The following is a 15,837-nucleotide window of genomic DNA, read 5'->3' as shown; positions in this document are numbered from 1 at the left end:
GTAGAGATGGTCTAGCCTAATTTAAAGTGTATCCCAATAGGGGTGCAGCTAGTGACCTCAAAAATTGTGTTTTTAGGTTCAGTGCCATTACAAATTAGGGGGAATCACATCCGTCAACACTGTGTTGTTTTCAATTGTTGGTCATTGACCTCAGCTAAGTTTGTTAAACTGTTACGGTTTTCTTCCGTCGAAGGAGAGTCGGACCAAAATGCAGCGTGGTTAAATCGAGACATCTTTAATGATGATAAATACAAAACATACAAAAACAACAAACGGAAATGTGAAAACCTAATACAGCCTGTCTGGTGATAACTAACACAGAGACAGGAACAATCACCCACAAAACACACAGTGAAACCCAGGCTACCTAAATATGGTTCCCAATCAGAGACAACGAGAATCACCTGACTCTGATTGAGAACCGCCTCAGGCAGCCATAGACTATGCTAGACACCCCTACTCAGCCACAATCCCAATACCTACTAAAACCCCAATACCAAAACACAACACAAAATAAACCCATGTCACACCCTGGCCTGACCAAATAAATATATAAACACAAAATACTAAGACCAGGGCGTGACATAAACAAGTATAATGGCTGACTTTAAAGGGCAAATTTAATTGGCCTGCAAGTTTTCCACTACAAAATCTAAACTTGTTGACCTCTGAAACAGCATGTTTTAATAAGAAAATAAGAACTGTTAGTCTGCAATTATCCGCAACTACCATAATTCAACCATAATTCAATTAAGAACTATTTACAAGATTAAATCCCCGTAGATGAACATATTAAAGCCATTTGGTAATGTTGCTAATGCTAATAGATCATTTGAGTCTCTGATTCATATCTCTCGATTTGGGCAGACAAGAAATGGGAAAAGCTGTTCGAATAACAGTTCATGAAGGTGAGCCTCACATAAACTGACATACACAAGAGCACAGAGTGACTTGGTCAGATACAGCTGTAGTGAAAAGCCTTCACATTAGGAGGGAGCACCTCAAAATGTTTTGTGAAAATCTTGTTTATTGTTACAGAAAATGTGTTATTTATTACACTGTCATTAACTGTCTCTGGCTAGAATAGTCTGCCTCGTCTAGTTATAGCTTCACAATGTGTCTGGCCTGTAGCAAGTGTTTAGGTCTCCTGACTTAGTCAGCTCAGCTGAAAACTGATTTGATTTTGCATGCCAATTGCACCGACATGTATAGAGCAAATGCAATTTTTTAGAGGACCGGATTTCAAAGACAAGAGAGAGTATAGATCAGAATCACCTTTATTTGCTAAATACATTTGCATGTTCAGGAATTTGACTCGGTGGAATGGTTGTCAGGATTTGGCCAGGATTGTTCCGGTTTTGGCCACTTGATGCCCCCATTGTGCTTTTTGACCCTTTTGTTTCCCTTGTTTCCAGTTATTATTTGCACCTGTGCCTCGTTTCCCTGGAATATATTTAAACTCTTAGTTTTCAGTTCTTTGCTCTGTGTTTGAATGGTAGCAACCAGCCCCAGCGATGCTGTGAACATTTGTTGCTCCAGTTGGACTCTCTTGTGGTACTCTGTTTTTTTTCTCTCTTTTATTTATTTTTGATTATCTTTTGAGGCTTTTTCCTGCCACCTTGTGGATTTACCTTTTGACTTTGAGGATTACCTTTTTCTCTTGGAATTACTTTTGACGTTGTGGATTTATATTTTTGCCTGAACGTTCCTTTTTTCTTTATTAAAACACTGTCTCCAGTACTGCTGTGTCTGCCTCATCTTCTGGGTTCTGCCGACTATTAGTGGCTCAGTTTGCTAAGTGACTTTCTCACACCGGAGACCCGAGTTTGTAACCGGGTCTTGACAATGGTGCTGCCACAATAAACAGAATACACAGACAGACAATGAACACAGTATACAACAAAATATATAGATGCAGAATTTACATTTGGAGCACTAGTCATTGAACTGCCTTTTGAGATAAATTATAAGCTCATATTTTCCTACCAATTTGCCTGCCACAGTGGAGGTGACAATAGCTAGTTCAGCCTTTCAACTTGGAAGTACTGTAAAGCAATCCTCAGTTAATATCTGAATCAAATTATGAACTATATTAATAATTAACGTATGGTGACGTATTGAGCGCTCAATGAATCATAACTATAATAATAAAGCAGATTGATTCTGTATTCAGATTTAGTTACATTTGGATAAATACACTTTTTGCTAAATGTAATATTTGGCCAAATGTTGAACACATAGAATGACTGAGTGCTATTTCTTAATTTGTTGATAGTGATGAAAAAAAAGTGCCTAGTATATTTAAGGAGTACAGTCAGTGTTCACTAGTGGATTTATCTTTATTTATTTTCTTCAACCTCCAGTTTAAAACCATGCAGGTCACCCATATGCTACATTCTTCATATAACTTACACTGAACAAAAATATGAACGCAACATGTAAAGTGTTGATCAGATTTTTAAATTCGCTGAAATAAAAGATCCCAGAAATGTTCCATATGCACAAAAAGCTTATTTCTCTTAAATGTTATGCAAAAATGTGTTTACATCCCTATTAGTGAGCATTTCTCATTTGCCAAGACAATCCATTCACCTGACAGGTGTGGCATTTCAAGAAGCTGATTAAACAGCATGATCATTACACAGGTGCACCTTGTGCTGGGGTCAATAAAAGGCCACTCTTAATGCCACAGATATCTCAATTGGCATGCTGACTGCAGGAATGTCCACCAGAGCTGTTGCCAGAGAATTGCAGGTTAATTTCTCTACTATTGTCATGCCCTGACCTGAGATAGCCTTTTTATGTCTCTAATTTGGTTTGGTCAGGGTGTGATTTGGGTCGGCATTCTATGTTCTGTATTCTATGTTCTTTAGTTCTATGTTCTGGCCGGGTATGGTTCGCAATCAGGTACAGCTGTCTATCGTTGTCTCTGATTGGGAATCAAACTTAGGCAGCCTTTTCCCCTTTGTTATTTGTGGGAAGTTGACTTTATTAGAGGCATTATAGCCGAAGTTAAGCTTCACGGTTGTTTCCTTGGCTACATTTTCTATAAATAAAAGGAATATGTACGCTTACCACGCTGCACTTTGGTCCACTTCTTATGACGCCCGTGACAACCATACAACCATAAGCTGCCTCCAATGTCATTTTAGAAAATTTGGCAGTATGTCCAACCAGCCACCATGTGTAACCACGCCAGCCCAGGACCTCCACATCCGGCTTCTTCACCTGCGGGATCATCTGAGACCAGCCACCCGGACAGCTGATGAAACTGAGGAGTATTTCTGTCTGTAATAAAGCCCCTTTGTGGGGAAAAACTAATACTGATTTGCTGGGCCCAGCTCCCCAGTGGGTGGGCCTATGCCCTCCCTGGCCCACCCATAGGGCGGCGCACAATTGGCCCAGCGTCGTCTGGGTTAGGGTTTGGCCGTCATTGTAATTAAGAATTTGTTCTTAACTGACTTGCCTAGTTAAATAAAACAAATAACAAATAAAAATGGCTGCGCCCCTGCCAAGTCATGTGAAATCCATAGTTAAGGGCCTGTATTCAATTGACTGATTTCCTTATATGAACTGTAACGCAGTAAAATCATTGAAATCGTTGCATTTTGCGTTTATATTTTTGTTCATTATAGTTACAGGCACACTGGCACAGTTTCAAAACCTAATAAGAATGATGCTCTACCCCATAAAGTCATGGACACAATGCAATCTATAGAAACCAACCACTTGGATAGGTCAGGTCATATAACTGTAGACCTCTCTATAGAAACCAACTACTTTGATAGGTCAGGTCATAGTACTGTAGACCTCTCTATAGAAACCAACCGCTTGGATAGGTCAGCTCATAGTACTGTAGACCTCTCTATAGAAACCAACCACTTTGATAGGTCAGGTCATAGTACTGTAGACCTCTCTATAGAAACCAACCACTTGGATAGGTCAGGTCATAGTACTGTAGACCTCTCTATAGAAACCAACCGCTTGGATAGGTCAGCTCATAGTACTGTAGACCTCTCTATAGAAACCAACCGCTTGGATAGGTCAGCTCATAGTACTGTAGACCTCTCTATAGAAACCAACCGCTTGGATAGGTCAGCTCATAGTGCTGTAGACCTCTATAGAAACCAACCACTTGGATAGGTCAGCTCATAGTACTGTAGACCTCTCTACAGAAACCAACTGCTTGGATAGGTCAGCTCATAGTACTGTGTAAAAAGTACCCAATTGTCATACTTGAAAGATACCTTAATAGAAAATGGCTCAAGTAAAAGTGAAAGTTACCCAGTAAAATCCTACTTGAGTTAATAAAGTCTAAAAGTATTTGGTTTAAATGTACTTAAGTATCAAAAGTAAATGTAATTGCTAAAATATACTTAAGTATCAAATTAAGTAATTTCAAATTAAGCAAACCAGATGGCACCATAATAAAAAATGTAAAAAGTACTTATAGCCAGGGGCACGCTCCAACACTCAGACATCATTTACAAACAAAGCATCTGTGTTTAGTGAGTCTGCCAGATCAGAGGCAATAGAGATGACCAGGGATGTTCTCTTCATAAGTGTGTGAATTAGACAATTTTCCTGTCCTGCTAAGCATTCAAAATGTAATGAATACTTTTGGGCGTCAGGGAAAACGTATGGAGTAAAAAGTGCAGAATTTTCTTTAGGAATGTAGTGAAGTAAAAGTTGTAAAAAAATATAAATCGTAAAGTAGTAGTAGTAGTACTTTCAAGTTTTTTACTTAACTAATTTACACCACTGGTTAATTTATTATATGTCCCCCCCTTTCTTCTCCCCAATTGTGTCATATCCAATTGGTTAATCATATGAGTAACGTTAGTTCTTCATATCAGAGCTGTACCTCAGCCCACCGGCGAAGTGGCGCAGAGCATGCTGGGCGATCTCCAGCTCAGAGAAGATCAGCTCGAGAGACGTGAAGTGAGAGAAAGTTCCAGCTATCCTTGTGTTTTCTCACAAGTTAGGCTTCATTGTGTTAGCCAAGGCCAGTGTGCGTCCTTGTTGATATGTAAGTACACATTTCATATCTTTTAGCGGTTTATGTCTGAAGATGCACTCTGTGGCGATAATGTCAGATTTATGGTTATGCTAATTCGTAGTTTATACTGCGAGCCACTTAGCTATTGTGAGCTGATTGGCACTGTTTTAGTTGTCATATCATTTCATACGTTTAACCCTGTATTCATAAATAATAATGTCCCCCAGTGCGTTGTTTATATACCGTGTAATTGTATACGTGTATGGCACATCATTATATGGGTATTGTATTTCACTGTTTCTAGGAATTCAAGTTCATTGTGCAGTTGTAGCCCTGTACTGAATATGATGGTGCTATGCTTTGTAGTACACGTACTGCGGCACCCCATTGATCTCAAATTAGTGCAGTCACAGTCAAATTGTATTGCACTGTATGGTCCTGTATAGCATTAAATCATCATAGTCATATTATGTTGTTTATAAGAGATGTGAATTGGAGATAGTATTCTGTAATTTACTATTGTATCTTTATTTATCTCTTTACTTGCAGACCACAGTCACACACTGGTTGAAGCAAGTTGCCAGACCACTAAGTGCCCTAACCATACTACATACTGTCATACTGCTGTAGTATTGATCTGTCTGTCATCTGTGCCCTTACCAGCACACGGGAGCGAACACATAAGGTAAGACCTAACCTAAAGAATATACAGTCCACCAAGTCCTCACTAACATTGTGTTCTGTTCGAGCCGGATAAAGGTGTTTACTCCAGGATCAAGATGCAGCGAGTTACCGGTGAAGCCTGGACCTGGTCTGATCATCCAAGGCACCAATCCTCACCTTATCCAAGTTATATGAGCACAGGACAGTATGTACATGGACAAGATCACCTTCAGCCTCGCATGGAGGGAGCTGCCAAGATGACACCCCTCACTCCACCCAGTCCCTTCCTCTCCAGCCAGGCCAGAAGGGACACAACTCCAGATGAGTGGGAGACTTTCAGAGAGTACAGGGCCATCCTAAACCCTCATCTGACCCACGAGAGCAGAAGGATGAGCCACAGTAAGCAGAGTAAGGAGCAACATACAGGTCTGTCCATGCTCTACAACAGTCCCTGTGAACACAGGAAGCTACCTGCACAGCACGAGCTAGTGAGAAAGTACATTGAGCAAGATAGAGGCCAGCTGTGGCAGTCCCAGCGAGCTATGCAGGTCAGGCCCACTAAGCTACGTGAGAAACAAGAAGAGATGGTACAGGTAGCCGAGACCCTCCTCTCCTCTCTGTGCTGCCACAGCTCACATCCCAGTCTATAGCTAGTCTCTCCCACTAAGCCAGCCCCTACAGAGCCCTCATGCCGAGGTATCCTTCCAGCAGATAAAGTTCAGCTGACACCCCTACGGCCCGTGTCAGAGCTGGTTGAACATACAAGGCCATCACTCAACGAAGAAGATACGGCTTGTGATGGACAGTATGACAACAGTGAGTGGCCACAGCCCAGGGATCCTCAGCTCGTCTCAGTATCTCTCCGACCAGCTGCAGCCCAGGGGCCACCACCTGGCTTTAGACTGAGAGTCATCCCTGTTTCAGTTAGGGGGGCTTCGCTAGAAGCCAACGACAAGCCCCCACCTGCTCCTGATGAGGAGCCCAGTTAATCTCCAGCAACATGCCCTCCACTTGGCCCTGGCTTCCAGACACTGGCTCCGTTGGGGAGCCCCCACCTGGTCTTGAGTGGGAGCCCACCACTGCTTCCTCCACAGGGGCCGCTTTAGCCGCCGCCCTGAGGTCCCATCCATTCCTTGCCAGCAAGGTTTTCTCTGTTTCTATAGGGGAGCCTCCGCCTGCTCCTCATCGGAGACCTTCAGCGACGCCTCCTGAGAGGCCAGAGCTCGACCCTGACTTCTGGGACTTTCAGTCATCTCACCTGCAACCTGTTAGTCCCTGCCTGTGAGATCCACCCTGGCTCAGTCGGGGAGCCCCAACCTGACAGTTGTTGAGAACCCTTTGCAGCTCTAGCCCAGGGTCCATAGCCACACCCTTCTTGGGGAGCTCTGCTGCCTTCTCTGGAGAACATGTCTGTCCCTGCTATGAGACCTCGGCTCAGCCCGATTATCAGCTCAGATCTGGCTCCTGACCCTAAGACTCAGTTTCCCTTGGTCTGGAGGTCGCTGCCTGATCCGGTTGGGGAGTCTCCGTCAGAGCCTGAGCCCTTTAGGCTGTCCGCTGTAGAGCTACTACCTGGCCCTGCTCTAGGGATCAAGCCAGCTCCTGCCAATGGAGCCCAGAGCACTCTCCCCTTTGAGTCTCAGACTGTGTCAGCCCTAGAGACTGTTTCCTCTGACAAGTCTGCCCCTAGTACAGATTCAATGCTGGTAGCCCCAACAGCCTCTGTGTCAGTTGTTGGAGACCAGTTGGACCATGTAGTAGGACCTGTCTGCCAGCCTTTACTTGCCAGTGTCCTTCCCTTGGTTATTAGTCAGGCCATGTTGCCAGGCCTTTAGGTGCCCCTGTCACCAGACATGCAGGTGTCCCTGGTGCCCTACTAGGTAAGCAGTCAGGTGTTCCCCCTAGTTTCCTGCCAGCTGACACCCTAGTAGTTTGGACTGTAACTGACAGCAGCTCCTACACCACTAGAGCAGAGAACCCTTTCTGTCATTTAAGCCCTGGACTAGAGTTTATTTGTTTCTAGTGGTTATGCCTAGCCAGGCCCTCTGTTGATGGGATGGCTAGACACCCCTAGACATCTGGTATTATGTCTGCTATGTTTGGGTAATTGTTAAGATAGTCCTATAATTTTTATGTAGAAGGACTGACGAGCTCAGTTCAGGTGACTTTTTAAGAGGACATTCTACTCCGAAATGAAATAAGTATGCTGACACCATCTAAAATAGAATTTCCACCTCCAGAAATGAACCCAATAACACATTGGTTAAATTATTTGTAAAAAATATCTTAACCTATTGGCAATGCATGGTCCATAATATCAGGTATGCTATTAGCAATAAACATGATCACCTTTAGCCCAACTGATGCAGCAAAGTGCAAATAAATTGACAACCCCATGCTTCATCTCTATTTACCCTATTGGGCATTTAAAAAAACATGTATTTAACCTTTATTTAACTAGACAAGTCAATTAAGAACAAATTATTTTTTACAAATGACGGCCTACCCGGCCAAACCCAGACGACGCTGGGCCAATTGTGCACCGTCCTACGGGACTCCCATTCACAGCCAGATGTAATAAAGCCTGGATTCAAACCAGGGACTGTAATAACGGCTCTTGCATTAAGATTCAGAGCCTTAGACCGCTGTGCCACTCTTGAGCCTCAACTCAAAATCATTAGCCAGATCTCAAATGTGATCTTTTAACTAGTTATCATATTGATGAATTTTATGACCCAAAAAACCTGCATAAACACAATGTAATGTAGGCCTAGCTGTTAGGGTAACTCAGGGTAACTCGCCACCTGGGGTAAAAAGTCCCCTGCCTGTACTTCTCACAGAAACCACTTCATGTAACAATTTTCCCCCCAACACTTTCCCTGGTTTCTAATACTCTTGCTCAACAGAAAATATCTGTCTCATCACAATTTAAGTCATTCCAAAGAAATTATTTTAAGGTAGAGAGGCATTGTACCCCAAGTCACCCTACGATTGACCAGTGTTCTATTTAGCCCCACTCTCCCCTCGTGCTTAACCATTCTTCTGCTAAAAACCCTGGGTTTAAAAAGGCTCAGTTCACTCATATTTAGAAGTTGATAAATAAATAAAGCAGGAATAGAAAGCTGGGATTCCTCTCCTTTTAACAAAAGCCATTACAACGGCTGTTTTTGCAATTGCAAGAATTGTTGTGCATTGACTGCTTGTCAGAATGCATGTTTGCCTCCCCGTGGCACTTATAACATGACTGTTCCAATAGAGGAATATTTATCTAGCATAGAACACAACAACAAGCCGACTAGGTAAATGGATAAACTATTATACCATGGGATTGTTTGATTTTTCTATTAATTACTTTTTTTTTTTTTGCAGAGGAAAAGTACATGTGGAATGTTCTAGCATCTTCAATGCGCCTCAGCAGAAATATTTTTTCATGTTCCATATTGTTTTGGTTGCGTAGTGGCAATGATTTTGCCGTGGCGCAACCCCACAGCAAATTGAGTACAGTGGAAACATTGGTCTGGTACATATAGGTACATAGAGTAGATTGTGTGAATGTGACCTGTTGCTTGCTGGGCTACAACCTAGTCTCAGATAACTTCATATTATTCTGTATGTACATCTGAACACCCCATTTAGTATAGACCCTTTTGCCATACGCGACACACTGACAGATGTGCGTGACTCTTGACTGCAATAAGAAAGCCATTGCCATCTGTGGCCATTTATCATAGCCTAGATTTATGTTTTTATTTCTTCTAAACAAAACAACTTTTTGGGGTTCTCATACTCTTACAATGTTTTGATTCTTGCTTGAACAGTCGCTAAGATTATATTTGGTTGTGGTCTTTGCAAAATAACTATTTTGGATACAACAGTTGTTAGCTAGAATTCTAACACTCGAAATAGCCTGGCTAGCTTTTGCTACAAAGAGACATTTTACTGGTTGAAGTTTAAGTGTTTTTTTTCAAAAGTATAATGCAGTTGATTTGCAATGATGACAAACATGTTAAGACATTTATACAAGCCTTTAAAATCCAATTATAAACCAAAAGTAGTGTGAAATGCACTTATAAGCAACATGTAAATAGACGCCACCAACTTGAACACAAAGCTCTTGTGCGACAATGTTTGCAAACATAGAAAGGGTCTATATGGCACTGAGTATCCCGGATTTACATTTACTATGTTATGGCTAGTCTATGAGACCTGGCTGGTCATGTGTGTAAAAATAGCTGCACTATTGTACTGCACTGTTCCAATATGGGACCAGGGCATTCGTTCAGCTTACATGTCATCAGATTTGTACAGGGACTGCATCACTACAAGGGATACAGCCAGCCAGGGGTGAAGAGTTGATGACTGTCAACTCAACTCTAATTAGGGCTACTTCAGGCACGAAGCGAAATAACTTCACAACTGCAAGAGGAATCGTAAATATGTGGACACGTTTCCTTTAAGATTCCCCCTCCCGGGTTGACAATTGTAGCGGGTGTGACGTTTTCTACATCTCGTCCGCTAAGGAAAATATGCTGTTCTACGCCTTCTAATCCGGAGAATTTCAACCTGGTAATGAAATTGTAACCAAAGAGGACAGCTATGAATTCATAAACTCAATGGAAGTGTTCCCGTCATTTCAACATCCACCCAAAAAGAACAACAGGACGTCTCGACAGGAACGTCTGGGTTTTGACAGCTTTCGACCGAAGTAGCAAGTTATCATTGCCCTGACTCTGAACCGCGAGGCAGTTTGGTAGGATCATTCAGAACCCCACACTGCTTATGACTAGACTACAATGTAACTAGCTCTAACTGACATTAACATCATTCATAGAGCCACGTTAAATTGATAGCACTGCTGTCGCTGTTAGTGTATCCATAATAGTACGGCTACAGATTTGATAGCTGGCTACGTTAATTTTTTTCTGTTCGTTCGAACAACAATAGCACTGATTTATACCGCGTTTCTTACATTGACGGCATATTTTAGCCCACAACTTTTACTGCAAAACCAGTGAATTGCACGTTCTGTTTAGATACGTTGCAATATATTATGCGATAGGCCTAAACAGCTATTAGTTTAGTTAGCTACAATGTCTAATATCACGGAGCTTGCTGGTGTCTACTACGAGCAAGCCAAATGACAACGTGTCAATAGCGTTGTGAAGATGAATCAATAACATTGTTGATGTTTCCATATATTATCGTATCAGTGGACCAACAGCAAGCCTACCCATCTCGCCCTTTCCTGGCCAGGGCTAATCGCCACACAGTGACAGGACTGTCTGTGTCGACTGCTGCCCAGATGCCCGGTGGAGGATGCCTTCGCAACAGCTAGGTAGCTACTAGCCTCTCTGGGAATGATGATGACGCTGTGATTTAGGGGTTGGCATTAAAGGGAACAACTGTCATTTCAACCTTTTGGTGGAAACAGATTCAGCCGTGCTATTTATTCCCTCCCTCACAGTAGCCTCTTTTTTTGGTGCGATACTAGAGCAGTGGTTCCCAACAAGGGGTACCAGGCCTGTCCACAGGGGGTACTTGAGAAGATTCCTGAGCAAAATTCAGTTGGTGGTATAGTAAGCAAAAATGGTTGGGAACCAGTAGACTAGAGCAGCCCATACAATATTGTGCTGTCCATCAACCATTTAAAGACTTTGCTATTGAAGGTTTAAGAGACACTCATTAAATGAACTACCAATATGACATTTCTTAGTAATAATACTAGTATGATAGTAATAATCCAGTAGTTATTAGCATAACATTATGAGAGACTTGTACTCGAGATTCAACGCTTGCTGACTGACACTCCTGGTTCCACCATTTTGCATGGCATCTTTGTCAACTCTTTGCATTGCATCTGATCTGAGTGTTAAGCATCAGTTGTGAAAGAAAAAGATTGGATCCTGTGAAATAAGAGTCCATGATGTAGTGTCTTTATAGCCTTGAGCTTCCACCTCAATGTTCTTCTTTCTATGTTAGTGAACGTTAGCGGACTGGTTTTAAGTGGTTTAAATAGATCTGACACATGCAGCTAAAGTGTTCTCTAAATTGTTCCAACAGTGAGTGAGCCACAACCTCTCGCATGCTTTACAGAAAATTACACCTCTTTCCTGCCTCAGACTTACACCATGCCCAAACCGGATATGCGCAAATTGATTTTGTCCCCCCCCACACCAAACGCGATCACGACACGCAGGTTGAAATATCAAATCAAACTCTGAACCATATTAATTTGTGGACAAGTCGAAAAGCATTAAACATTTATGGCAATTTAGCTAGCTAGCTTGCAGTTGCTAGCTAATTTGTCATATTTCGTTAGCTTGTTGTTAGCTAATTTGTCCTGGGATATAAACATTGAGTTATTTTACCTGAAATGCACAAGGTCCTCTACTTCAACAATTAATCCATACATAAAACGGTTAACCAAATCGTTACTTAGGCATCTCTCTTCCCAGGCTTCTTTTTCTTCTTTGGATTTTGTATGGCGATCGGCAACTAACTTTCATAATAAGGTGCATTACCACAATTGACCTCAGTTCATCTTTCAATCACCCACGTGTGTATATGCTCCTAAAAACAATGAGAAGATGGCACGTGGTATATGTTTCTAAAAACCAATGAGGAGTTGGGAGAGGCAGAATGTTCTGCGGCACAAATAGAAGCAACTTCTATGTTGGTGCATGGCAACGCGCGTGAGCAATGATCGAATAACATGTATGTGTACATTTATTTAGCAAAGCTATAGCACGTGATGCGTCCGATTTGGGCATGGTGTTACATGCTGACCACACCGGTCGGTCACGTGCGCGAGTTTTGCAAAGTGAATGTACACGTTATTCAATCATTGCACCCACACTGCTCGCAAGCGCCAACGAGCGTGTCAGTTGCCAGGCGCTAAAATAGAAGTTGCTTTTATTTGTGACGCAGAACGCGATGCAGGTCCTGCCTCTCCCATCTCCTCATTGGCTTTTAGATGCATATACCCACGTGCCATCTCCTCATTGGTTATACCCACGTGGGTGATTGAAAGATGAATTTAGGTTGGTTGTGGTAATACACCTTATTATGAAAGTTAGTTGCCAATTGCCATATAAAGTCCAAAGAAGAAAACGCCTGGAAGGAGGAGAGATGACTAGAAATGATTCAGTTGACCGTTTTCTGTGTGGATTAATTGTCGGCGTAGAGGACCTTTCAGGTAAAATAACAACTCACTGTTTATATCCCAGGACGAATTAGCTAGCAACAGCAAGCTAGCTAAATTGCCATAAACGTTTAATGCTTTTCGACCTGTCTCCAAATTTATATAATAGGTTCAGAGTTTATTTTGATATTTCAACATGCGTGTCGTGTATGCGTTTGGTGTGGGGGGACAAAATCAATTTGCGCACAATGGCGCACTTGCATGTCCGGTTTGAGCATGGTGTTAGACCAGCTCTTATTGTTAAGAACACATTCTCAAGGACAAAGAGGGCACATAATTATAGTTTACAATTGAGTCAGTCTAATAATACATTTAGCTGGTAGTATTTCAATGTCAACAGTCCATTTGACATTCAATGTCAATGTAAACAGAGAAAGTAGGAGCAACAATGTTGATATTTTAGTTTCTTAATTGGGTAGATTGAGTGAAGAGGCTGTTTGCAAAGAAGGAAGTCAAGGCATGGTCTCTTCTCTTTTCCCTGTGTGTGGCTGGAGGTTGAGGTTGCCATGAGTGAACCCGCTCAAAGGTTAAATAATAGGATTGCAATAGAATGAATAACTGATCTTTGCCCCCTGGCCAAACATCTGAAACCCTACCTCTTCAAAGAGTATCTTAAATAATGCCACAGTGGATTTAACAAGTGACATCAATAAGGAATGATAGCTTTCACCTGGATTTACCTGGTCAGTCTATATCATGGAAAGAGCAGGTGTTCTTAATCTTTTGTATACTAATACACTAATTCATGAAAGGTGTTAAAAAATATAGCTATTACCGATCTGTTCAGATGCTTAGGGGCTAGGTGTTTAGGGCTCGATTTGGGAGGGAGCATTAGATTAAGGAAAACTGTGAGCTAGTGACTGACCTTAACCTCTAACCTCCTGGTTAACCCTTCTAGACATGGAGGTGATGACCCCCCTCATCGAGAACCCTGGAGGAGTAGGGCAGGAGGAGGACAACTCTGAAGAAGACCAGGATCCAGAGCTGCTGCCTGTCAGACACTATGAGCTGGGAAACAGCCACCAGGGCATCACGTAAATTAACACACCTCTCAACTACCTCAACCATGAAACACTTCAAATGCCAGATTCTGAAACGTAGAGGCATTCTCAATTAGTGGATAGAGTTGTTGTACTGCAGGTCTGTGAAAGTGAACACAGGCCCATCAGGAATTGAGTTTGACTCCCATGCCATTCAAGATCAAATTACATTGGTCCCAGAGTGGACCCCTATTCCGAACCCTCTCTGTTTTCCACAGGTTTACTCAGGCTCTCATCCACCTGCTGAAGGGGAACATTGGAACTGGGTTGCTGGGTCTTCCCCTGGCAGTACGCAACGCAGGGGTCATAGTGAGTAACTTATGTCCCACTAGGATTACTACATTTACATTTGAGTCATTTAGCAGATGCTCTTATCCAGAGCAACTTACAGGAGCAATTAGGGTTAAGTTCCTTACTCCAAGGGCACATCAACAGATTTTTCACAGAGTTGGCTCTGGGGTTCAAACCAGCGACCTTTCGGTTACTGGTCCAACTAGGCTACCTGCCTCTTTACACCCTGCACACCATAACACAAACAGGGCTGGGTCACACTTTACATTACATTAGTGTCTTTGTGTACTGCTGTAAGTACATTGTAAGATTGTTTTTGATTTATTCAGTAGAAAAAATGAACAATCTCTTGTGTGAGTCAAGGCAGAGAAAAGGCTGGGAACCCACTATATTGGCAAAGAAGTGTTTCAGAAAACTGAGAGAACTTGCGTGATGTGTCATGCCTACAGCATTGCATTATACATTATTGATATTTTTTGGTAAAAATGACTGGGATTCACTAATGCTTTAACAGAAAAGCAAGGCAAGAAACATTAATTGACTGGGCATGAATATGGGTTATGCATACATATGTATTACATGGTTATCTCTGATCTGAATGTTCATTGGAAGTAATTATATAAAACACATGATAAGATCATTCTCACGATTCCATTGTTTGATTTAACCAGCAATTCAGTTTGTGTGTTTTACTGGACCAGTCTGTACAATAGATGAGCAGAAATTAACACACCTTGTACAAATGAATACACACATTGGCATTAAGCTCCAAGCATTCAGGTGTGTTAATGTAGTGTTGTGGAAGAGTTAGGAGTCGTTGTACGTGGTGTCAGTGGACCTGCTAGATTCCTCTGTCTACAGACAATGATTCCCTGCTGTGGATCCTGGCTCATGTTCAGTTGATTTGGGGTTTTATATTTGGGCCTCTGTGTCATACAGTTCAAAGGTCATAGTAACTGGTTTGCCCCTGCTAACTGGGCAGGGCACACAACTGTTATCTCTGAGTATTACACATGGATGTGAGTGTGCAATTACACAATCATGTGCATTGGTTTAAAGTACTGTGTCTGTTTGTGTCATGGATGTGATATCAGATGAATATTTGCTAGCTGATTTAAGCAAGCCTTGCTTCAGAAAAGAAAATGCAGCTATCTACGGATTCGTGTTCATCAAACTAGTCTCCACCACCAATGCTTCAGCACCATTGTATAAACCTGCCTGTGTGTCTGCCTGCTATGCAGCTGTGGCACTGGCTAGTGGCTGATCTCAGATCAGTTTGTCTCATATCTTTCCTGTGAATCCTCCATTTGCTAAACGGACAAAGGAGGATATGATCAGGCTAGACAATACTCATTATTTGAAAGGACAATCAGGTCAATTTGTAAACTAGAGACTAATCTCGTCTACCAGCCGGCTCTGTTGCAATTGAGACTGAGAACGAGGTTAGCTTCAGACCAACAGCAGGCACAGATCACTTGTCGTGGAAAATGACTTAATTAGACATACTATGCTGTTTTTACTTAGAGAATTATCCATTGTTTAATGCTAGTGTTTTTTTCCCTGATGCTGGCTTGTTGTCTTGTATGACTTAGTTCTAAGTCTGGGCGTACAGATAAGAGCCGGGTGCGACTGCAGTATGTGAC

General features: G+C 42.1%; 1 protein-coding gene across 6 annotated transcripts in view; it reads left to right on the top strand.

Annotated features, from left to right (window-relative positions):
- Nucleotides 1-4,886: 4,886 nt before the first annotated feature.
- The window catches only part of LOC112265705 (proton-coupled amino acid transporter 4), a 257,307-nt gene continuing 246,356 nt past the window's right edge, over nucleotides 4,887-15,837 (top strand). For 3 of the 6 annotated variants that reach the window (XM_042296363.1, XM_042296364.1, XM_042296366.1), the window contains exons 1-4: nucleotides 4,887-5,029; nucleotides 5,549-6,070; nucleotides 13,762-13,897; nucleotides 14,122-14,212. In XM_042296363.1, coding sequence (XP_042152297.1) covers nucleotides 5,779-6,070; nucleotides 13,762-13,897; nucleotides 14,122-14,212 — 519 coding nt within the window. In that variant the 5' untranslated portion in view covers nucleotides 4,887-5,029; nucleotides 5,549-5,778. Of the gene's footprint in view, nucleotides 5,030-5,548; nucleotides 10,413-10,872; nucleotides 10,998-13,761; nucleotides 13,898-14,121; nucleotides 14,213-15,837 lie in introns of all 6 variants that reach the window. The other 3 variants (XM_024443256.2, XM_024443258.2, XM_024443257.2) reach the window with 3 other exon arrangements.

The sequence above is a fragment of the Oncorhynchus tshawytscha genome, linkage group LG13 (genome assembly GCF_018296145.1).
Source record: "Oncorhynchus tshawytscha isolate Ot180627B linkage group LG13, Otsh_v2.0, whole genome shotgun sequence".
In the NCBI taxonomy this organism is placed as follows: Eukaryota; Metazoa; Chordata; class Actinopteri; order Salmoniformes; family Salmonidae; genus Oncorhynchus; species Oncorhynchus tshawytscha.
The sequence above is the reverse complement of the archived record's forward strand: the minus strand, read 5'-3'. Positions and strand labels throughout refer to the sequence as shown.